The sequence below is a fragment of the Haematobia irritans genome, chromosome 1, assembly GCF_050003625.1.
Source record: "Haematobia irritans isolate KBUSLIRL chromosome 1, ASM5000362v1, whole genome shotgun sequence".
Lineage (NCBI taxonomy): Eukaryota > Metazoa > Arthropoda > Insecta > Diptera > Muscidae > Haematobia > Haematobia irritans.
Genome location: NC_134397.1, coordinates 267,110,102 through 267,134,222, shown reverse-complemented (window position 1 = coordinate 267,134,222; position 24,121 = coordinate 267,110,102). Strand labels below are relative to the sequence as shown.

The 24,121-nt window shown below is 36.5% G+C and overlaps 3 protein-coding genes across 3 annotated transcripts; 1 reads left to right on the top strand and 2 right to left on the bottom strand.

The window, feature by feature from the left end:
• On the top strand, nt 1–723 carry LOC142236313 (trypsin-like). Its single transcript, XM_075307575.1, has one exon. It carries the CDS (start codon nt 1–3, stop codon nt 721–723), a length of 723 nt encoding a protein of 240 aa, XP_075163690.1.
• A 10,796-nt stretch (nt 724–11,519) lies between these two features.
• On the bottom strand, nt 11,520–12,248 carry LOC142236303 (seminase-like). The gene has a single exon (XM_075307568.1). The coding sequence runs from the start codon at nt 12,246–12,248 to the stop codon at nt 11,520–11,522; it is 729 nt and encodes a 242-aa protein (XP_075163683.1).
• A 9,784-nt stretch (nt 12,249–22,032) lies between these two features.
• Nucleotides 22,033–22,761, bottom strand: LOC142236283 (seminase-like). Its single transcript, XM_075307551.1, has one exon. It carries the CDS (start codon nt 22,759–22,761, stop codon nt 22,033–22,035), a length of 729 nt encoding a protein of 242 aa, XP_075163666.1.
• Nucleotides 22,762–24,121: the final 1,360 nt, after the last annotated feature.

The following is a 24,121-nucleotide window of genomic DNA, read 5'->3' as shown; positions in this document are numbered from 1 at the left end:
ATGGCCCTCACAACTTTTGGATATATTTTATCAGTAGTCTGCCTTGTACTATTTCCTTCTACTATACTTGGTAGTGAAATTATACCCATAACCAATGCGCCTTATTTGGTACAACTCTGGAAAGGTGGACAATATACATGTGCCGGCTCATTTATTGCATCCAATATGGTCATAACATCTGCTCGTTGTGTGGCGGATAGCAATGTTAATGACATGGAGGTAGTTGGTGGTGCCTCAACTCTCGGCGAGACAGGTTACAGGCGTAAGGTAGTCAAAATTGTCATACCCCCTCGCTATTCAAAGGAAAGTTCTGAATGGGTTATTGCCGTCATGAAATTGGCATCTCCCATGAAGGGTTATAATATGGCTATAGTACGCCTAAATGATATCACCGTTAAACCTGACCAAATAATGCAGATTTCCGGATATGAACCTACTGGACAATTGCATACCGTTTATGCACCCATATGGAAACGTGCAGACTGTGCCCCTTATTACTCACAAATGGACCTACCCACTACTAACACCTGTGCTGCTAATGCTGATTTGAGTAATAGTTGCTTTGGTGATCCTGGCAGTCCTGTTGTAAGCAATGGTAAATTATGTGGTGTTGTTACACATACATTTAACTGTGCCAGTCATGGAAAACCTTTTATTATTGCTGGTACAAATGCTCTCTCGGCCTTCATAAATAATGCTATGACCACTTTGACAAGTCCTTAGTTAACATCGGATAAAAAATAAATAAACCTAAATGCCTAATAAAAAAACATCAAAATTTTTGGGATTTGTTTTTTCCTCAAAATAATACTAACACCACATTCCAAATTTCAACCGGATCGGATGAAATTTGCTCCTCCAAGAGGATTCGGAAGCAAAAGCTTGGGATCGGTTTATATGGGACGATATGGACCATTTCTTGCATGGTTATTAGATGCCATATAATAATACCACGTTCCAAATTTCAACGGAATCGGATGAACTGTGGTCATCCAAGAGGCTCCGGAGGTCAAATTTGGGGATCGGTATATGGGGGCTATACAATATGAACAAATTGTAGAGTATATACAAATTATAGAGTATATACGTAATTAATTTCAACCGAATCGGGTGAAATTTGCTTCTCCAAGAGGATCCGCAAGTTACCTTATTTTTGCAAAAGTTTGTAAATCAGGTGAAAATTTAAGTTTTATTCGTGTTTTTTATTTTTGTGATATTCTTCCTTTAGCTAATACGGTCTATCGCATTAATGCAAATAAAACAATATCAAACAAGTATATACATCAGTAAGTTCGGCCGGGCCGAAGCTTAATTAAAGGGTGATACGGTCAAAATTTGGTCAATATAAACTTGACGTATTTCTTTCAATTTTGCATTTAAAAAACCTGAACACCCCTCATTTTGAAGGTTTGTGTTTGTAGAATGTTGCTCCTATTTTGATTTTGGCATTCACTCTTCAGTTGTCAAAATGCCGTCCAAGCAAGAAGAGCAGCGTATCAAAATTTTGCTCACGCATCGCGAAAATCCGAGCTACTCGCACGCAAAGCTGGCAAAATCGCTAAAAGCTGCCAAATCAACCGTTACAAATGTAATTAAAGTGTTTGGGGAACGTTTGTCGACAGCCAGGAAGTCTGGATCGGTGGGAAATCGAAAACCGGAAGCCGCTGAGACGACAAAGAGAGTTGCCGGTAGTTTCAAGCGAAACCCTAACCTCTCTCTCCGAGATGCCGCAAATAAGCTGGGTGTATCGTCTACAACCGTGCATCGAGCCAAAAAACGAGCCGGACTATCGACTTAGAAGAAGGTAGTGACTCCAAATCGCGATGATAAACAAAATACGACGGCCAAAGCGCGATCCCGGAGGCTGTACACGACGATACTGACGAAGTTTGACTGCGTGGTAATGGACGACGAAACCTACGTCAAAGCCGACTACAAGCAGCTTCCGGGACAGGAGTTTTATACGGCAAAAGGAAGGAGAAAGGTAGCAGATATTTTCAAGCACATAAAACTGTCAAAGTTCGCAAAGAAATATTTGGTTTGGCAAGCCATCTGTACCTGTGGCTTGAAAAGCAGCATTTTCATAGCTTCCGGGACTGTCAACCAAGAAATTTACGTGAAAGGGTACAAAATCTGATGACAGGTGTCAAGCGTGAGGCCTGGCAATTCGGATTTGGAAAAGCGAAAGCCTAACTGAATATTTTTCCTGAATTTTATACTAATTGAACATGAAAAAGAAATTTAATTTGTTTTTTTAAATAAACGATTTCACCGATTTACACGCGTTTTCCCTTGACCAAATTTTGACCGTATCACCCCTTGTATAGAAGTACAGGGTGTTTAATGACAGATATTCTCCCAAACAGGTCAGTTCAACCAGTACGTTTCCCGCAGATAAATTTAAAGATTCTACTACATCAGATTATGGATTTGTAAGAACCAATTTTTTTTTTGAGTTTTAGAGAAATCATAAACATATCGTATAATTGATTAAATAAAGTCTTGTTTTGAAATTTTAAATCTGTAGATTTTTACCTCCATTATTTAAATGATTACGAGGAGTTAAATCTGGATATTTTACATTCAGTTTCAAGCAATTTTTATGATCAGTGCGCCTGCTATACCCTCCAGAAATGAAATCGGACTATATCGATGCCTTGCCAAATGGACCTATGATCAGTGCGCCTGCTATACCCTCCAGACATGAAATCGGACTATATCGATGCCTTGCCAAATGGACCGGTAAACATAAATGCGATACGGATTTTTGAGGGGCTAAAATAAAATAAAATATGGGGCTATACCAAAACATGGTTCGATACACACCATATTCGGCTGACATATATGTGGTCCTAAAATACCTCTAGGTTTCTAATTTTTAATTTTATCAAAGTAGATAAAAATTACAGAATCTAGCAAAAATTAAATTCGGGAGGTAGATCTATGTTATATGGGGGCTGTATCAAAACACGAACCAATACTCACCATTTTCGACACACTTCATATAATCAAATACTTTTAGAATTCAAATTTCAGACAAATTAGGTAAAAACTACGAATTCTAGAAGCCCAAGAAGTAAAATCGGGAGATCAGTCTATATGGTGGCTATACTAAAGCATGAACCTATACGGACCATTTTTGACACACCTTTTTTTGGTACTAAATTACCTATAGATTTCTAATTCTGGCAAATTGGATAAAAACTACGGATTCTAGAAGACCAAGAAGTAAAATAGGGAGATAGATCTATATGGGGGCTACACCAAAACATGGACCGATACACCTCATTAGGACACACCTATTTTTGGTCTTAAAATACCTCTAGGGAAAAATACGATGGAAGCAAAAACTTGGCTTGATAATGAGTTTCCGGAGTCTGCCCCAGGGAAATCAACAATAATTGATTGGTATGCAAAATTCAAGCGTGGTGAAATGAGCACGGATGACGGTGAACGCAGTGGACGCCCGAAAGAGGTGGTTACCGACGAAAACATCAAAAAAATCCACAAAATGATTTTGAATGACCGTAAAATGAAGTTGATCGAGATAGCAGAGGCCTTAAAGATATCAAAGTAACGTGTTGGTCATATCATACATCAATATTTGGATATGCGGAAGCTCTGTGTAAAATGGGTGCCGCGCGAGCTCACATTTGACCAAAAACAACAACGTGTTGATGATTCTGAGCGATGTTTGCAGCTGTTAACTCGTAGTACACCCGACTTTTTCCGTCGATATGTGACAATGGATGAAACATGGCTCCATCACTACACTCCTGAGTCCAATCGACAGTCGGCTGAGTGGACAGTCCGCTGGCAATGTAATGGCCTCTGTTTTTTGGGATGCGCATGGAATAATTTTTATCGATTATCTTGAGAAGGGAAAAACCATCAACAGTGACTATTATATGGCGTTATTGGAGTGTTTGAAGGTCGAAATTGCGGCAAAACGGCCCCATATGAAGTAGAAAAAAGTGTTGTTCCACCAAGACAAGTCATTGAGAACGATGGCAAAAATTCATGAATTGGGCTTCGAATTGCTTCCCCACCCCAGCCCCCAGTGACTTTTTCTTGTTCTCAGACCTCAAAAGGATGCTCGCAGGGAAAAAATTTGGCTGCAATGAAGAGGTGATCGCCGAAACGGAGGCCTATTTTGAGGCAAAATTGGAAGGTCGTTATAATCGTTGTAACGCCCTTCAAGGGAACTATGTTGAATAAAAAAAACGCATTTTGACAAAAAAAAAATGTGTTTTTCTTTGTTAGACCGGGGACTTATCAGCCAACCTGTTATAAAGGGTGATTCTTTTGAGGTTAGGATTTTCATGCATTAGTATTTGACAGATCACGTGGGATTTCAGACATGGTGTCAAAGAGAAAGATGCTCAGTATGCTTTGACATTTCATCATGAATAGACTTACTAACGAGCAACGCTTGCAAATCATTGAATTTTATTACCAAAATCAGTGGCAGAAAATCCGCTTTTTTATCGACAAATTTTGTTCAGCGATGAGGCTCATTTCTGGTTGAATGGCTACGTAAATAAGCAAAATTGCCGCATTTGGAGTGAAGAGCAACCAGAAGCCGTTCAAGAACTGCCCATGCATCCCGAAAAATGCACTGTTTGGTGTGGTTTGTACGCTGGTGGTATCATTGGACCGTATTTTTTCAAAGATGCTGTTGGACGCAACGTTACGGTGAATGGCGATCGCTATCGTTCGATGCTAACAAACTTTTTGTTGCCAAAAATGGAAGAACTGAACTTGGTTGACATGTGGTTTCAACAAGATGGCGCTACATGCCACACAGCTCGCGATTCTATGGCCATTTTGAGGGAAAACTTCGGAGAACAACTCATCTCAAGAAATGGACCGGTAAGTTGGCCACCAAGATCATGCGATTTGACGCCTTTAGACTATTTTTTGTGGGGCTACGTCAAGTCTAAAGTCTACAGAAATAAGCCAGCAACTATTCCAGCGTTGGAAGACAACATTTCCGAAGAAATTCGGGCTATTCCGGCCGAAATGCTCGAAAAAGTTGCCCAAAATTGGACTTTCCGAATGGACCACCTAAGACGCAGCCGCGGTCAACATTTAAATGAAATTATCTTCAAAAAGTAAATGTCATGGACCAATCTAACGTTTCAAATAAAGAACCGATGAGATTTTGCAAATTTTATGCGTTTTTTTTTAAAAAAAAGTTATCAAGCTCTTAACAAATCACCCTTTATAATGGTGGACCCAGATGGGCTAATTTGTGCATGGTTGTTAGTATTCATACACTAACACAAAATACAAAATTTCAACTGAATCCGAAAAAATTTGCTCCTCCAAAGAGCTCCGGAGTTAAAATTTTGGGACCGATTTATATGGAGCAATATATGATTATGGGCTGATATGAGCTAATTTGTTCATGGTTGTTAGAGACCACATACTACCACCACGTAACAAATTTCAACCGGATCGTATGATTTTTGCTCCTCCAAGAGTCTCCGGAGGTAAAATCTGGGAAACGGTGTATATGGGGGCTATATATAATTATGGACCGATATGGACCAATTTTTGAATTGTTGTTAAAGACCATATACTAAGACCACGTACCAAATTTCAACCGGATCGCATGAATTGTGATCCCCCAAGAGGCTCCGGAGGTCAAATCTGGAGAACGGTTTATATGGGGCTATATATAATTATGGACCGATTGTAATGTACACGACCAACAAATGGGTCAGATGCAATTTCTAAAAACCTTACGAAGCATCACTAAGTTTAGAAAAAACAAGACTGCGGGAGACTTTACTCTGCTAGCTGCAATCGGGTGGGGGTTCGTGCCTTCCTCCGCCTAAACTCTATTTCCGCTAGTTTAAAAAATAAAATTAATGAGATGTGCTTACATTGTTTTAAAAATTTCCAAGTCGTTTTAGTGATATCGTCATTTGGATAATACCTCTCTTATCCCATCGCTGTTACTAAATCAGGAACATTTGAACAATAAACAAATTCATCGTCTTCGGAAAAGAAGTTTTTTTCAAAGAGGAACAATAAAATTTATAGGCGTTGAGTTTGCTACCGCAACCATAAACATAAAATAATTTGTTTTTATTACTTAACTTTTTAAATTCTTACGGCCATTTTCATGTAGCTCCGTTAGGCTTTAACTGCCAGTTAACAGAAAATAAATTGCAAATATCTTCTCTCCGGTTAACGTTAACTGAAAAATTTTCAGCAATTAAATTCCTAACTTGCATATGGAATATATAGGCATGATGGCAGATATGCCCATAGTATGGTTTAAAAGTCCGTTAGCTAACGTAGCACTAACGGAGCTTCATGAAAATGGGGGTTAGAATCATAAAAAGCTCATTTTATTCGTAATATATTTAATTTACTGTTTCTAGAACAAAACTGTCTCATTTTTTTTTAGAAATTTTTAAAGAACAAAAAATTAAATTGTTTGTTGAAAAATTTAACGATATCTCCAAACTACTTGGAAAATTTAAAAACAATGTAAGTACGCCTTAAAGATAATATTGTTTGGTGTTTCCGATTTAGTTTTATGTAATATGGTGAACCGTTTTCAAGTTAGAAAAAGAAGAAGTGCCTTAAATTTGAACATAACGGTATATCTCAAAAAATCGAGCTGATAAAAAAAACCAAGTGCAGATTTGGATTCAGCGTCCCAAATAACCTTAAAACGATATTCAGTTCTTCATCAACAGAACTACTGTTCCCCTGTGTTATTATTATTTTTTTTACCCCTCGCCAAACTGCTGAACAGGGTATTATAAGTTAGAGCATATGTTTGCAACACCCAGAAGGAGACGAGATAGACACATGGTGTCTTTGGCAAAAATGCTCGGGGTGGGCTCCAGAGTCGATATAGCTATGTCCGTCTGTCCGTGAACACATTTTTGTAATCAAAGTCTAGGTCACAGTTTAAGTCCAATCGACTTCAAATTTGGCACAGAATAGAAACCAATTGATTTTAAAAGAAATCGGTTCAGATTAAGCTCCCATATATATATTTCGCCATATGTATATTTCGCCCGATATGGACTTATATGGCCCCAGAAGCCAGAGTTTTACCCTAATTTGCTTATAATTTTGCACAAGAAAAACAATTGGTACTATAGTCAAGTGTGCCAAATTTTATTGAAATCGGTTCAGATTTGGATATAGCTCCCATATATATCGTTCGCCCGATTTACACTCATATGACCACATTGTATCGACGTACCTTGGAAATATTGGAAAAAAAAATATTTTATTGACCGAGAATGCCTATAGTTTTCGTAGAAGAAAATGTTGCAATTATTGATGATGGAACTTAAAAATTTTGATATTTTTTGTGATGCGAATTCTTCAACGATTTAAGCCGAAAGGAAGTTCTAAGAATTTTCTATAGCTTGGTGGAGAAGAGATGTGAAAATAGAGATGGTGTTGCCACTATTGTGGCCGTACGAATAAAATTTCCTTAAGCCTGAAACCAATAGTTCGAAACAGAGATACGTTGCCACTTTCTCAAACGCAAAAGAAAAAAAAAACGCCAAAATGGAAATATAAATTAGTGCAAAAAAAAAATCGAAATCAATACATACAAGAATATTAAAATTTAATTTTTTGCCATCGAGGAATTCATGATATATATGGGATATCAGAAATATACACAAGTAATCATTCGTCTACTACAAGAGAAGAAATATTGCTTTACGAAAAGTACAATTGGCGAAATAATTAAAAAACAAGTATATACGGCCGTAAGTTCGGCCAGGCCGAATCTTATGTACCCTCCACCATGGATTGCGTAGGAACTTCTACTAAAGGCTGTCATCCACAATCGAATTACTTGGGTTGCGATAACACTTGCCGATCGCAAGGTATCGTAAAACTTTTTAACACTGTCTTCTAAATTGTAAGTTAGTCCATAAGGGGTATATATTAAACAAAAAAGGCCGATTAAATACGTATATAATTCAGTTTGACAAAATTTTCTATAGAAATAAAATTTTGACAAAATTTTCTATAGAAATAAAATTTTGACAAAATTTTCTATAGAAATAAAAACTTGACAAAATTTTCTATAGCAATAAAATTTTGACAAAATTTTCTATAGAAATAAAATGTTGACAAAATTTTCTATAGAAATAAAATGTTGACAAAATGTTCTATAGAAATAAAATGTTGCCAAAATTGTCTATAGAAATAAAATGTTGACAAAATTTTCTACAGAAATAATTTTTTTACAAAATTTTCTATAGAAATAAAATTTTGACAAAATTTTCTATGGAAATAAAATGTTGACAAACATTGCTATAGAAATAAACTTTTTACAAAACTTTCTATAGAAATGAAATTTTGACAAAACTTTCTATAGTAGTAAAATTTGACAATTTTTACATGGCTGTTAGAGGCCATATACTAACGAAATGTACCAAATTTCAACCGCATCGGATGACTTTTGCTCCTCCAAGAGGCTCCGGAGGTCAAATCTGGGGATCGGTTTATATGGGAGCTATATATAATTATGGACCGATATGGACCAATTTTTGCATGGTTGTTAGACCCCATATACTAACACCACGTACTAAATTTCAATTGGATCGGATGAATTTTGCTCATCCAAGAGACTCCAGAGTTCAAATCTGGGGATCGGTTTATATGGGAGCTATATATAATTATGGACCGATAAGCACCAATTTTTGCATGCTTGTTAGAGACCGTATACTAACATCAGGTACCCAATTTCAAACGGATCGGATGAATTTTGCCCCTCCAAGAGGCTCCGGAGGTCAAATCTGGGGATTGGTTTATATGGGAGCTATATATAATTATGGACCGATATGGACCAGTTTTTGCATGGTTGTTAGAGACCATATACTAACACCACGTACCAAATTTCAATCGGGTAGGATGAAGTTTGCTCCTCCAAGAGGCTCCGGAGGTCAAATCTGGGGATCGGTTTATATGGGAGCTATATATATTTATGGACCGATATGGACCAATTTTTGCGTGGTTGTTAGAGACCGCATACTAACATCAGGTACCAAATTTCAACCGGATCGGATGAATTTTGCCCCTCCAAGAGGCTCCGGAGGTCAAATCTGGGGATCGGTTTATATGGGGGCTATATATAATTATGGACCGATATGGACCAATTTTTGCATGGTTGTTAGAGACCGTATACTTAGACCACGTACCAAATTTCAACTGGATCGGATGAATTTTGCTGCTCCGGAAGGCTCCGCAGGCCAAATTTGGGGATCGGTTTATATGGGGGCTATACGTAAACGTGGGCCGATATGGCCCATTTTCAATACCATCCGACCTACATCAATAACAACTACTTGTGCCAAGTTTCAAGTCGATAGCTAGTTTCGTTCGGAAGTTAGCGTGATTTCCACAGACGGACGGACAGCCGGACAGACGCACAGACGGACGGACGGACGGACATGCTTAGATCGACTCAGAATTTCACCACGACCCAGAATATATATACTTTATGGGGTCTTAGAGCAATATTTCGTTGTGTTACAAACGGAATGACAAAGTTAATATACCCCCATCCTATGGTGGAGGGTATAACAAAACAGATCAATACTAGGGATATTGCATTACACAATTGGGCATTGATTTAGGACCACAACAGCTGTCGTTGAGTACAAGAGTAGTATAAGTAAAGACGCCCATTACATAAGATACAATGTACTTTCCATTGTAGCTGATTCGGATAAGATGGCCGTCGTAATCGTGATTACTAAAAGTATGTTATATACACGCAAAAAAATAATTCTTTCCTCCCAAACGAAATTTTAGACAAACAAAGTTCGTTTCTCATTTGCTTTTCGTTGAAAGGAAGTGTATTTGGAAGAAAAGTATATACTTTTTGTGATAAACGTTTATTCTTTTCCAGGATGTAAAAACAATTTCATAAAGACTAACTAAAAAAAAAATTTTTTCTGGCTAATTGCATTTTCCTTCACATCTTTCTCACATCCACGAAGTTTTTTTAGTTCTTAGCACCTTTTTCTGTAATACAAACATATGTAGACAAATGTAGAAGAAATTATACGATTTTATAAATTTTTAAAATTTTTTTTTACCTTTCGCCTGGACGGAGAATCGAACCGCGGACCATGCAATTTGTAAGCCAACAGACTATCCACTGAGCTATGTAGCCGTTAATGGCATCAATAGACAATTACCCATATAAGTTATATTTATATAGCATAGCTTGCGGCGCCCACGAGCCGATTAAACAAAGTTTATTTAACAGAAAAATACATTTAGTTGGGCACCGTGGAGCAGTGGTTGCTACGTCCGACTTGCATGCCAAGGGTCGTGGGTTCGATCCCTGCTTCGATCAAAGTTTTTTTTTACATATATTCCAGATATGGTCGGAAGATTCCGAAAAAAATGTTCAACATTACATTCTACTATATTAAATTTTTACTATGAACTGTAAAATGTGTCTTATTAAAAACCTAAAGTCAGAAAAGAAGAGTGTTTGTTATAAACGAAATGGATTGTGTTGTTGGTTCAAAAATAACTTTTTTTATTAAAAAAATAAACATTTTGTAACAAACGAATTTTTTTGGTGATAAAAGTGTATACTTTTCGAAGCAATTCAAAAAACTCTAACAAAAGAAAAACGTTTTCGGTACACGTTTTCCAAACGTTTTTTTTTCTACATAATTACGTTAAAAAAAAAAAAACTTATAATAAACAAACTCAATAAAAACCAAAAATAAATTTTTGAAATTTTAAGGGGATTTTCGGAAATTTTAAGGGGATAATTTGAAATTAATGGTAGCTGCTTATATAAATAATTATTAAATGCACTAATAATAATAATGTCCTAATTATGAGCAAAGAATTGGGTGGATACAAGTAATGATGAGAATAGTCTATTAGTTATTTTCGGCGACATGTCCTTGTTAAATTTTCCGCTCAAACCCATACGTAGGAGTATTTATAAATGAGCAGGTATATAGGTCTCTACTTTCCAGAACAAGCGGGAACATACAAGCAGTTTCACAACTATCACCAATTGTTCACATTTGATTCTTTGGCAGTGTTGTTTTGATATCTTTCGTCAAGTCTCTCGGGTTTAATCAGGGCTGACAATTTTGCCGATCGGCATTTTGACTTGAATACGATGCTAATTATGATACTGGCAAATTTAGACATCTTTTTTAAGAATAAACATGAAACATAAAATGGTCTTTCTTTCACATTCAACGCACTTAGTCTTGTACCCACAATGCATCCGAGATTCGAGTGCCGACACCAATGAAGTTTTCTCTTGAAGTGGACTTACACTTCAACAAGGTCTGAGAAGTAACATGATTTCCAGGAAAACTAATTCATGAATAGGGTATGATGATATGTATTTATTTGAAGACATAGCAAAATTACCAAAAAAAAAAAAAATGCTGTTTTTTTATATGGTATTTAAGTTTATTTATTTATTATCCAATGTTAACTCGTCTCGTTGAGTAGTTGGAAAATAAAAAATAGTAGCACTAAGCCAAACTGGCCATAGCAGTATGTATGGCTGTCGAAACAGCCTTTGTGCCAACAATAAGACCAATATTTCCACTAGTGCCACAATTAAGTGTTCTTGTAACAATACCACATAATTTGCCATTGCTTACAACAGGACTGCCAGGATCACCAAAGCAACCATCTTTCAAACCAGCATTAGCAGCACAGGTATTCGAATTGGGTAGGGTCATATGTGAGTAATAACTTTCACACTCTAGACGTTTCAGTATGGGTGCAGAAATGGAACGTAAATGTCCAGAAGGATTTTTAGCAGGCTCATACCCGGAAATCTGCATCATTTGGCCAGCTACAACGGGGATATCATTTATGCGTATTATAGCCATATTATAACCCTTCATGGGAGATTCCAATTTCATGACGGCAATATCCCATTCAGGACTTCCGACTGTATATCGCGGCAGTTTGAGATATTTGACTACCTTACGCCTGTAACCTGCTTCGCTGAGAGTTGAGGCACCTCCAACTACCTCTATTTCATTAGGCTGGCTATTTCCCAAACACTGAGCAGATGTTATGACCAAATTCGATGCAACAAATGATCCAGCACATGAATATTTTCCACCTTTCCAGACTTGTACCACATATGGGGCTTTGGTTATGGGTATAATTTCACTACCAAGTACAGTAGAAGGAAACAGTACAAGGCAGACTGCTGATAAAATATATCCAAAACTTGTGAAGGCCATCTTTGGAGAATGAACTTTTTATTCTGAGATATGATCGTTTGCTCGGGTTTTTATATGAAATTAGTTTGAAATATGCACAGTGGAAGATATTTATGACCGAGGGTGGACGACAAAAAAATTAAGCCATGAATCGATAGCCAATATGGAATGGTGCTCATCTGTCTGCACTGGAATTGTTGAGGCTACCTATCAAACAATGAATATTTTATTACTATTAATAAAACTTTTTATTCTCATAACGATATTGTTTTTATTTGTATCAAAATAAACCTGCGGCGTTATGTACACATATGTGTTTTTGTATATACTCCTGATCAGGTTAAATTGTAGGACGGCCTAGCTATTGTCACCTGTCTGAAGTAATCATATAAAAGTCTTCAATTCTCAATTACCACCACTCACTCCCACTGTTGCCAAAAAGTATTTTGCAAATTGGCAAACGTTGTATGCCAACTTAGATAGTAATATAAACAACTTTAATTGTTCAGATCAAACACTTAAAACCATTTGTTCAATTATTAACTTAAACATGCAAAACTTGTTTTTATTGAAATGTACAATAAGAAATGAGGAATAATGCTCAATAACAATAAATATGGTATAATAAATAACACTAGTTTTCACTGAAAATTTACACTTGATGAGAGTCGATTTTTCTTATGTATTTTGATCTGCAGAATTCGAAAAAAATGTTTAAATATTTTTTGTGGAACAGTCTTTGAGATATCCCGTTATTTTTAGTTTTTAGCTCTTTTTTCATAAAACAAATTATATCTCGAGTTGGAAATGTCCGAATGGCTTCGGAGACGGTTCATCGGTCGCTGTCCACTCAGCCGACTGTCGATTGGACTCAGGAGTGTAGTGATGGAGCCATGTTTCATCCATTGTCACATATCGACGGAAAAACTCGGGTGTATTACGAGTTAACAGCTGCAAACACCGCTCAGAATCATCGACACGTTGTGGTTTTTGGTCAAATGTGAGCTCGCGCGGTACCCATTTTGCACAGAGCTATCCGCATATCCAAATACTGATGAATGATATGACCAACACGTTCCTTTGATATCTTTAAGGCCTCTGATATCTCGATAAACTTCATTTTACGGTCATTCAAAGTCATTTTGTGGATTTTTTTGGTGTTTTCGTCGGTAACCACCTCTTTCGGGCGTCCACTGCGTTCACCGTCCACCGTGCTCATTTCACCACGCTTGAATTTTGCATACCAATCAATTATTGTTGATTTCCCTGGGGCAGAGTCGGGAAACTCATTATCAATCCAAGTTTTTGCTTCCACCGTATTTTTCCCTTCAGAAAACAGTATTTTATCAAAGCACGAAACTCCTTTTTTCCATTTTTTTCACAATAACAAAAGTTGCTTCACAAAAGACGTTCTATCTGACAAACTAATTAACTTACAGACGTCAAATTTTGACACGAATCGTTTTCTCTGTATGTATTCATTTGAATACTAGCGACGCCATCTATGTGTCAGACCGGGGACTTAAAGGTTGATACGGTCAAAATTTGGTCAATACAAACTTGACGTTTTTCTTTCAATTTTGCATTTAAAAAACCTGAACACCCCTCATTTTGAAGGTGTGTGTGTGGAATGTTGCTCCTATTTTGATTTTGGAATTCACTCTTCAGTTGTCAAAATGCCGTCCAACCAAGAAAAGCAGAGTATCAAAATTTTGCTTGCACATCTCGAAAATCCGAGCTACTCGCACGCAAAGCTGGCAAAATTGCTAAAAGCTGCCAAATCAACCGTTACAAATGTAATTAAAGTGTTTGGGGAACGTTTGTCGACAGCCAGGAAGTCTGGATCGGGGGAAATCGAAAACCGGAAGCCGCTGAGACGACAAAGAGAGTTGCCGGTAGTTTCAGGCGAAACCCTAACCTCTCTCTCCGAGATGCCGCAAATAAGCTGGGTGTATCGTCTACAACTGTGCATCGAGCCAAAACACGAGCCGGACTATCGACTTACAAGAAGGTAATGACTCCAAATCGCGATGATAAACAAAATACGACGGCCAAAGCGGGATCCCGGAGGCTGTACACGACGATGCTGACGAAGTTTGACTGCGTGGTAATGGACGACGAAACCTACGTCAAAGCCGACTACAAGCAGCTTCCGGGACAGGAGTTTTATAAGGCAAAAGGAAGGGGAAAGGTAGCAGATATTTTCAAGTTCATGAAACTGTCAAAGTTCGCAAAGAAATAACTGGTTTGGCAAGCCATCTGTACCTGTGGCTTGAAAAGCAGCATTTTCATAGCTTCCGGGACTGTCAACCAAGACATTTACGTGAAAGAGTGTTTGAATAAACGTCTGCTGCCTTTCCTGAAAAAACTCGGTTGTTCCGTACTGTTTTGGCCGGATTTGGCATCTTGCCATTACGGTAAAAAGGCCATGGAGTGGTACGCCGCCAACAACGTGCAGGTGGTTCCCAAGGACAAGAACACTCCCAACACGCCAGAGCTCCGCCCAATTGAGAAATACTGGGCTATTGTCAAGCGGAACCTAAAGAAGACCAAAAAAACTGCTAAGGGCGAGCAGCAGTTCAAGGCAAACTGGCTTTCTGCGGCGAAGAAGGTGGACAAGGTGGCTGTACAAAATCTGATGGCAGGTGTCAAGCGTGAGGCCTGGCAATTCGGATTTGGAAAAGCGAAAGCCTAACTGAATATTTTTCCTGAATTTTATACTAATTGAACTTGAAAAAGAAATTTAATTTGATTTTTTAAATAAACGATTTCACCGATTTACACGCGTTTTCCCTTGACCAAATTTTGACCGTATCACCCTTTATCGGACAACCTGTTAAAATTTCTTGGTTTTAACAACGCTTTGTGGAAATCTCAAAATGTGGAGTAAAATTTAGTTAAATTTTCGTGCGTGGTAGTTCATTCTTCCCATAAAACAGTTCACTTTTTTCGGTGTGAATGGGAATCTTTTGAAGCTTTTTGCTTTAAAGGAGAAGCTTCTAAAAGCGCGAAGAAGGCATCCTGAGAATGTGAACATATCTGAAAGTTTGAAATCTATAATTATTAGAAGGGCTTATAAACGATCCATGAATGTTTTTTATGCAGAAAATCTGCGAGATATTGGAAATGAACCAGCGAAATGTTGGAGATTTCTAAATGGAAGTTTAGGAAGGAGTAAGAAGAGGACATTATGCTTAATTGATGCTGATGGGAAAAAAGTACCTGCAGGAGCCCATATGACGAAATTATATAATGAATATTTTTTGCAATCCGTGCGAGACCTTAAATCGAAAATTGTATGTTTACCTGGCGACCATTTTAATAGTTTACGGACTCTTAATACCTGTTCTTGTCGACTTAATTTTAGTACTACTACTTATAACGATGTAGAGGATGTCATCTGCAGTTTAAAGAAAGGGAAATGTCCTGGTTTTGTCGGAATTACTTCAGATTTAGTTTTGAGATGTTCTCATCTGATTATACCACATTTATCTCGAATTTTCAACAGCATTGTGATTAGTGGGACCTATCCCAGTGTACTGAGAATCCACAAGGTGATGCCCATTCCGCGGAAGGTAAATTCTTGCTCAATGGATTGTTATAGGCCAATTGCTGTTTTATCGACATTTAATAATATTATTGAAAGACTTTTGTATGACCAACTATATCAATATTTGCAGGGTAATAAACTACTAAGTGATTTTCAATGTGGATTCAGGAATTCGATATGTGATAAACTAGATGGTGGGAATAAAGGTGTAGTGGGAATCTTTCATGACTTCTCCAAGGCTTTTGATCAAGTTGATCACGATATTTTAATTGAGAAACCTAAGTATTATGGAATTAGAGGTAGCACTTTAATCTTGCTCCAGGATTACTTGCGCAATCGTAGGCAATATGTTTCTAAACGAGACTACAAGAATGAAGTCGGTGTTGTGGGACACGGTGTTCCACAGGGAAGTGTACTGGGACCACTATTATTTAGAATATATTTGAATGATATTGTGAACCTTGGGTTGAGCCGCACGGTAACATATTTTTGTATGCCGATGATATGTGCGTCTTGTATGGTTATAGGTTTGAACAAGCTGTTAAGGTATTGATTGAACGCGATGCAGCTTTGAGTTTGCCAGGGTCAACAAATTGTATCTCAACTCCTGTAAGACTAAGGTTATACGTTTTCAACCTCGCGTTAATCGTAGTACTTCTTTTTCAGTTCATATAGAAGGCGTAGAAGTAACTAAGGTACCAAGTTTAAAATATCTGGGGATTTACCTGTAGAGTAACTTGAATTGGGACAAGCATATCACATATTTAAGGCGGAAATGCGCACAGGCCATTGGTTTCTTATATAAGTTTAAGAACAAGTTTAGCTTTGACACGAAGATGTTAATATATAGAGCCCTGATACAGAGTCATCTGAAGTATTTGATTATTTTGTATGGACATGGGAAAAGTGAGGAATTGAAATCCCTATTCAGATTGCAAAGTAAGGCTTTGAAAATTGTAGCTGACTTGTTCATCATGTATTCTACACTTGCCAGCATATGGTTTACATAGAATGCAACTTTTGACTTATGTTTTGGAGCCACCGTGGTGCAATGGTTAGCATGCCCGCCTTGCATACACAAGGTCGTGGGTTCGATTCCTGCTACGACCGAACACCAAAAAGTTTTTCAGCGGTGGATTATCCCACCTCAGTAATGCTGGTGACATTTCTGAGGGTTACAAAGCTTCTCTAAGTGGTTTCACTGCAATGTGTAACGCCGTTCGGACTCGGCTATAAAAAGGAGGTCCCTTGTCATTGAGCTTAACATGGAATCGGGCAGCACTCAGTGATAAGAGAGAAGTTCACCACTGTGGTATCACAATGGACTGAATAGTCTAAGTGAGCCTGATACATCGGGCTGCCACATAACCTAACCTAACCTAACCTTGACTTATGTCTACAAATGCTTACACCACATAGGACACCATATTATAACATTTGGAGTTCATCAAAATTCGTTAAATACAAGAAACAACAGCAATTAGCCAGATGTCGTCATGAAACTACAAAACAGTGGGTTGAATATAATTTTACGTTAATTTTCAAGACTTATGTTATTTATTGAGATTTGAATTTACCTTGCCAACTAGTCTCAAGAAGGACGCTGAGGCATCTATATCTTGTATATACTACAAAGCTGTTATGTTAAATAAATAAAAAAACTACAATTCGGTGTATACATTGCTCTCGTTATCTGAATCGTTTCCTGCCATAAAGAACACTCTACTTAAGTAATATGGACAGTAAGGTTTTCTCGCGGTGGTCCTTACTGACCTAAAGGCCCAGGGGGTCCTTTCTGGCCCATTGTAAAACACATGATGCGTCCTTACTGTCTCTGACATCTGAAATTTTAAACCTTGCCTGGCCCTACTGACCCATCTGTTTATATTTGCTGAAACTTATTGAGCCGCGGAGTCAACTGGCCTAGAAAAATATATATAGAAAAAAATGGTATTGCGAAAAACCGATAAACCACATTGTATCGACGTACATAGAAAATATTGGACAAAATATTTTATTGACCAAGAATGTCTATAGTTTTCGTACACTGAAAAAAAAGCATGCCCAGTTCCAAAGATTTTGTCTTTACTTTAACAATTTTGGTATTGATTCCTAGCCAAAGAAGCGGAGAATTCAAGTAAGGACACCTTTAAGACACAAATATCTTTTACATTTGGGATTTGTGTACTTGACTCTAGGAAGCAAATTTTAATTTTTCGTTTTTCAGCTTTTTTTTCATATTCTATTAAAGTCCTTTAAAAAGGATTTAACGACAACTTTATTTTCCAAATTAAGACTCGACTTCCAGTAGAAACTATGCTATGTTTCAAGTAAAAAACTTCTTTAAAATAAAGTGTTGAAAATCATGTCCTATTTTTGAACAATTTTTTGCTTTGAGATGCAAAAAGGCAACAAATTTAAAGACAATTTCATTAAATTTAAAGAATTTTTCCGAATTATTAAAGTCAAGTTGACCTTAGCCCATACATTTTTTCTTTCATGTTATGATGCCCAGTTTTAGGTCAAATCACTTAATTATAAGGACAATACGACTTCCTTGAAAAGTTTATCGACTTTTGAACAAGGAAAAAAACTTTATATTAGAGAAATGCATTTTCTACGCTAAGCAAATTTTGCATTCAAATTTTAAGGATATGAAATTTTTGGCTTCACCACAATATTTTCTTCAGTGTAGAAGAAAATGTTGTAATTATTGATGATGGCACTTAAAAATTTTGATATTTTTTTTGCGATTTCTGTGATGCGAATTCTTCAACGATTTAAGTCGAAAGGCATTTCTAAGAATTTTCTATAGTCACCAAGCTATAGAAAAGAAGAAATGTGAAAATAGATATGGTGTTGCCACTATTGTGGCCGTACGAATAAAATTTTTTTAATCCTGCAACCAATAGTTCGAAACAGAGATACGTTGCCACTTTTTCAATCGCAATAAAAAAAAACGCCAAAATAAAAATATAAATTATTGCAAAATTATCTTCTTATCCAAATTCGGTTGATTTCGAACTAGATCAATTCATACAAGAATATTAAATTTTAATTTTTTCCCATCGATAGAATTCATGATATGTATCCGATATTTGAAATATACACAACTAATCATTCGTCTACTAACAGGTTGGCTGATAAGTCCCCGGTCTGACACATAGATGGTGTCGCTAGTATTAAATGCATATTATTTTTATATAGTACCAACGTTCAAATGATTCGTGTCAAAATTTGACGTCTGTAAGTCAATTAGTTTGTGAGATAGAGCGTCTTTTGTGAAGCAACTTTTGTTATTGTGAAAAAAAATGGAAAAAAAAAGGAATTTCGTGTTTTGATAAAATACTGTTTTCTGAAGGGAAAAACTACGGTGGAAGCAAAAACTTGGCTTGATATTGAGTTTCCGGACTCTACCCCAGAGAAATCAACAAAAATTGATTGGTATGCAAAATTCAAGCGTGGTGAAATGAGCACGGAGAACGGTGAACGCAGTGGACGCCCGAAAGAGGTGGTTACCGACGAAAACATCAAATGGGTGCCGCGCGAGCTCACATTTGACCAAACACAACAACGTGTTGATGATTCTGAGCGGTGTTTGCAGCTGTTAACTCGTAATACACCCGAGTTTTTCCGTCGATATGTGATAATGGGTGAAACACGGCTCCATCACTATACTCCTGAGTCCAATTGATAGTCGGCTGAGTGGACAGCGACCGGTGAACCGTCTCCAAAGCGTGGAAAGACTCTCTTTTGAAAAAATTTGATCGAATTCGATAGGCACAACCAACCTTATAAAACCTTTGTAACTGTCATTTAGTAGTCAGCACTTTCGTTTGGTACTCACAGCCGAATTCCTTTGAATATATTTTTGAAATGTCAATAAAATTATTACCATCAACGTTGAAGTATAGTGTGTTTTTTAATATCAAATAACTAGAACTGAAAACGGAATATTTCTTATTCGTTTCGAAGTTTCTCATCCGTGGACAGCCTATAAAATATTGTGAACAACTCGCGCCGTACGAAACTGGCCTTAATACACTATATTGGCTGTGAAACGAAAATAATACACAGCAATATTGGCAAAAACAAATAGCTTCAGGGTACTTACTGCTACGGTGCGCATCCTCAATATGGAATAATTTCATTGGCGGCTCTGAAAAAATCCATCTCTATATATGAAACACCAAGAAAGTGACCATCGGGGATAGGTTCGTATGCCGTTTATAAAACTCCACACTAATTTCTTTACTTAATTTATTGTGTGTTTTAGACATGCTATAGACAGTTCGGACACCATCTATAAATATTAATATGCGAAGAGTACCAAAGATTTAGCTTCATTATCTGTCGATTCCCCAACCTATTCATGCTGGGGGGTATACTTTTAAGGGTGAACATTTTTTATAATGTATTAATATATTGTATTTAAGTATATGTTAGGAAGATACATATACTTAAATACAATCTAATCTTAAATACATCTAAAAAATTTAAATAAAATTCAGTATTTTGTGAGTTTTTGTTATTCAATTCGGTCATGGTGCTTTAAAGTTGGGAGATACAACTAAATGAAGATCGGGACAACGACCAATTCCATCGTCTGACACAACCAACTCCATATATAGTATTAGTTGGGTTTCCCATCATTCGATTGAGTCGACCGAATTTGTTGGGTGTCACAACTGCCAACTGGTAGTTGCTACAACTGCCAAAAGGAGGTTGGCAATAAATTCGATTGTCACAACCAATCTGTATTCTCTGTGTAGGAGTATTTATAAATGAGCAGCTACACGCAAAAAAATAATTCTTTCCTCCCAAACGAAATTTTAGACAAACAAAGTTCGTTTCTCATTTGCTTTTCGCTGTAAGGAAGTGTATTTGGAAGAAAAGTATATACTTTTTGTGACAAACGTTTATTCTTTTCCAGGATGTAAAAACAATTTCAAAAAGACTAGCTAAAAAAAACATTATTTTCTTGCTAATTGCATTGTCCCTCACATCTTTCTCACATTCACGAGGATTTTTAGTTCTTAACACCTTTTCCTGTAATACCAACAATGTAGAAGAAATTATACGATTTTATAAATTTTTAAAATTTTTTTACCTTTCGCCTGGACGGAGAATCGAACCGCGGACCATGCACATTGTAAGCCAACACACTAACCACTGAGCTATGTACCTGTTATGGTCATCAATAGATAAATATCCATATAAGTTATATTTATATAGCATAGCTTGCGGCGCCCACGAACCGAATAAACAAAGTTTATTTAACAGAAACAAACATTTAGTTTGGCACCGTGGAGCAGTGGTAGCTACGTCCGACTCTCATGCCAAGGGTCGTGGGTTCGATCCCAGCTTCGGCCAAAGTTTTTTTTTTTGCTTTTGTTTTTTTTTTTTACATATATTCCAGATATATGCGGAAGATTCCGAAAAAATGTTCAACATTACATTGTACTATATTAAATGCTGAACTGTAAAATGTGTCTTATTAAAGACCTAAAGTCAGAAAAGAACAGTGTTTGATATAAACGAAATGGACTATGTTGTTATTTCAAAAATAACTTTTTTTATTGAAAAAATAAAAAATTTGTAACAAACGAATTTTTTTGGTGATAAAAGTTTAAAATTTTCGAAGCAATTCAAAAAACTCTAACAAAAGAAAAACGTTTTCGGCACACGTTTTCCAAACGTTTTTTTTCTTTGCGTGTATATAGGTCTCTACTTTCCAGAACAAGCGGGAACATACAAGCAGTTTCACAACTATCACCAATTGTTCACATTTGATTCTTTGGCAGTGTTGTTTTGATATCTTTCGTCAAGTCTCTCGGTTTTAATCAGGGCTGGCAATTTTGCCGATCGGCATTTTGACTTGAATACGATGCTAATTATGATATCGGCAAACTTAGACATCTTTTTCAAGAATAAACATGAAACATAAAATGGTCTTTCTTTCACATTCAACGCACTTAGTCTTGTACCCACAATGCACCCGAGATTCGAGTGCCAACACCAATGAAGTTTTCTCTTGAAGTGGACTTACACTTCAACAAGGTCTGAGAAGTAACATGATTTCCAGGAAAACTAATTCATGAATAGGGTATGATGATATGTATTTATTTGAAGATATAACAAAATTACCAAAAAAAAATTGCTGTTTTTTTTTTTTGTATGGTATTTAAGTTTATTTATTTATTATCCAATGTTGACTCGGCTCGTTGAGTAGTTGGAAAATAAAAAATAATACCACTAAGCCAAACTGGCCATAGCAGTATGTATGGCTGTCGACACAGCCTTTGTGCCAACAATAAGACCAATTTTTCCACTAGTGCCACAATTAAGTGTTCTTGTAACAATACCACATAATTTGCCATTGCTTACAACAGGACTGCCAGGATCACCAAAGCAACCATCTTTCAAACCAGAATTAGCAGCACAGGTATTCGAATTGGGTAGGGTCATATGTGAGTAATAACTTTCACACTCTAGACGTTTCAGTATGGGTGCAGAAATGGAACGTAAATGTCCAGAAGGATTTTTAGCAGGCTCATACCCGGAAATCTGCATCATTTGGCCAGCTACAACGGGGATATCATTTATGCGTATTATAGCCATATTATAACCCTTCATGGGAGATTCCAATTTCATGACGGCAATATCCCATTCAGGACTTCCGACTGTATATCGCGGCAGTTTGAGATATTTGACTACCTTACGCCTGTAACCTGCTTCGCTGAGAGTTGAGGCACCTCCAACTATCTCAATTTCATTAGGCTGGCTATTTCCCAAACACTGAGCAGATGTTATGACCAAATTGGATGCAACAAATGATCCAGCACATGAATATTTTCCACCTTTCCAGACTTGTACCACATATGGGGCTTTGGTTATGGGTATAATTTCACTACCAAGTACAGTAGAAGGAAACAGTACAAGGCAGACTGCTGATAAAATATATCCAAAACTTGTGAAGGCCATCTTTGGAGAATGAACTTTTTATTCTGAGATATGATCGTTTGCTCGGGTTTTTATATGAAATTAGTTTGAAACATGCACAGTGGAAGATATTTATAACCGAGGGTGGACGACAAAAAATTTAAGCCATGAATTGATAGCCAATATGAAATGGTGCTCATCTGTCTGCACTGGAATTGCTACACAGGTGTAGCCAGATGGCTACCTATCAAACAATGAATATTTTATTACTATTACCCAGCAAAAAAGCGTCGCCAAAAAAGTAGTCAAAATGTTCTTTTTGGATCCGGAAGTGGTGCAAAATTGGCGCAGAAGCGATGAATTTAACATGGGGTTGTCATAGGACGGATGTTCACCAATTCAACAGCCGTTGCACTCACTTCTTTAGATGTGATCCGAATTCAGTGTTTTGAATGTGAATTAAAAAATTTGTGGTATTTTGATAAATAATTTATTTGTATAATTTTTTATGACTTTTAATGCAATCTAACAATTTTCTGAAACCCTTGACCTCAAATATTTTCAAAATTTCGCAGTTTTTCTAGAATGAATTTAGAAAGTTTTTCGACAAAATTTAAATAATATATACCATTTTATTAATCCTTACCCTGTTTTTAACATATTTGAAACAAAACAAGTATATACGGCCTTAAGTTCGGCCAGGCCGAAGCTTATGTACCCTCCATCATTGATAGCGTAGAAACTTTTTCTAAACACTGCCATCCATAATCGAATTACTTAAGTTGCGGTAACGCTTGCCGATGGCAAGGTATCTTAAAACCTCCTAACACCATCGTCTAAATTGTATGTAAGTCCATACGTGGTATATATTAAATCAAAAAAGATCGATCCAATACATATATAATTCAGTTTGACAAAGTAGACATAAAATTTTGACAAAATTTTCTACAGAAATAAAATTTTAACAAAATTTTCTATAGAAATAAAATTTTCTATAGAAATAAAAATTTTGACAAAATTTTCTACAGAAAGAAAATTTTGATAAAAATTTCTACAGAAATAAAATTTTAACAAAATTTTCTATAGAAATAGACTTTTGACAAAATATTCTATAGAAATAAAATCTTGGTAGATTATTTTTGGCTCGAGTGGCAACCATGATTATGAACCGAATAAAATTTGAACAAAATTTTCTATAGAAATAAAATTTTAACAATGATGAAAATTTTATTGTGAACCGAATAAAATTTTAACAAAATTTTCTCTAGAAATAAAATTTTGACAAAATTTTCTATAGAAATAAAATTTTGACAAAATTTTCTATATAAAAAAAATTTTGGTAGATTAATTTTGGCTCTAGTGGCAACCATGGTTATGAACCGATATGGACCAATTGTTGTAT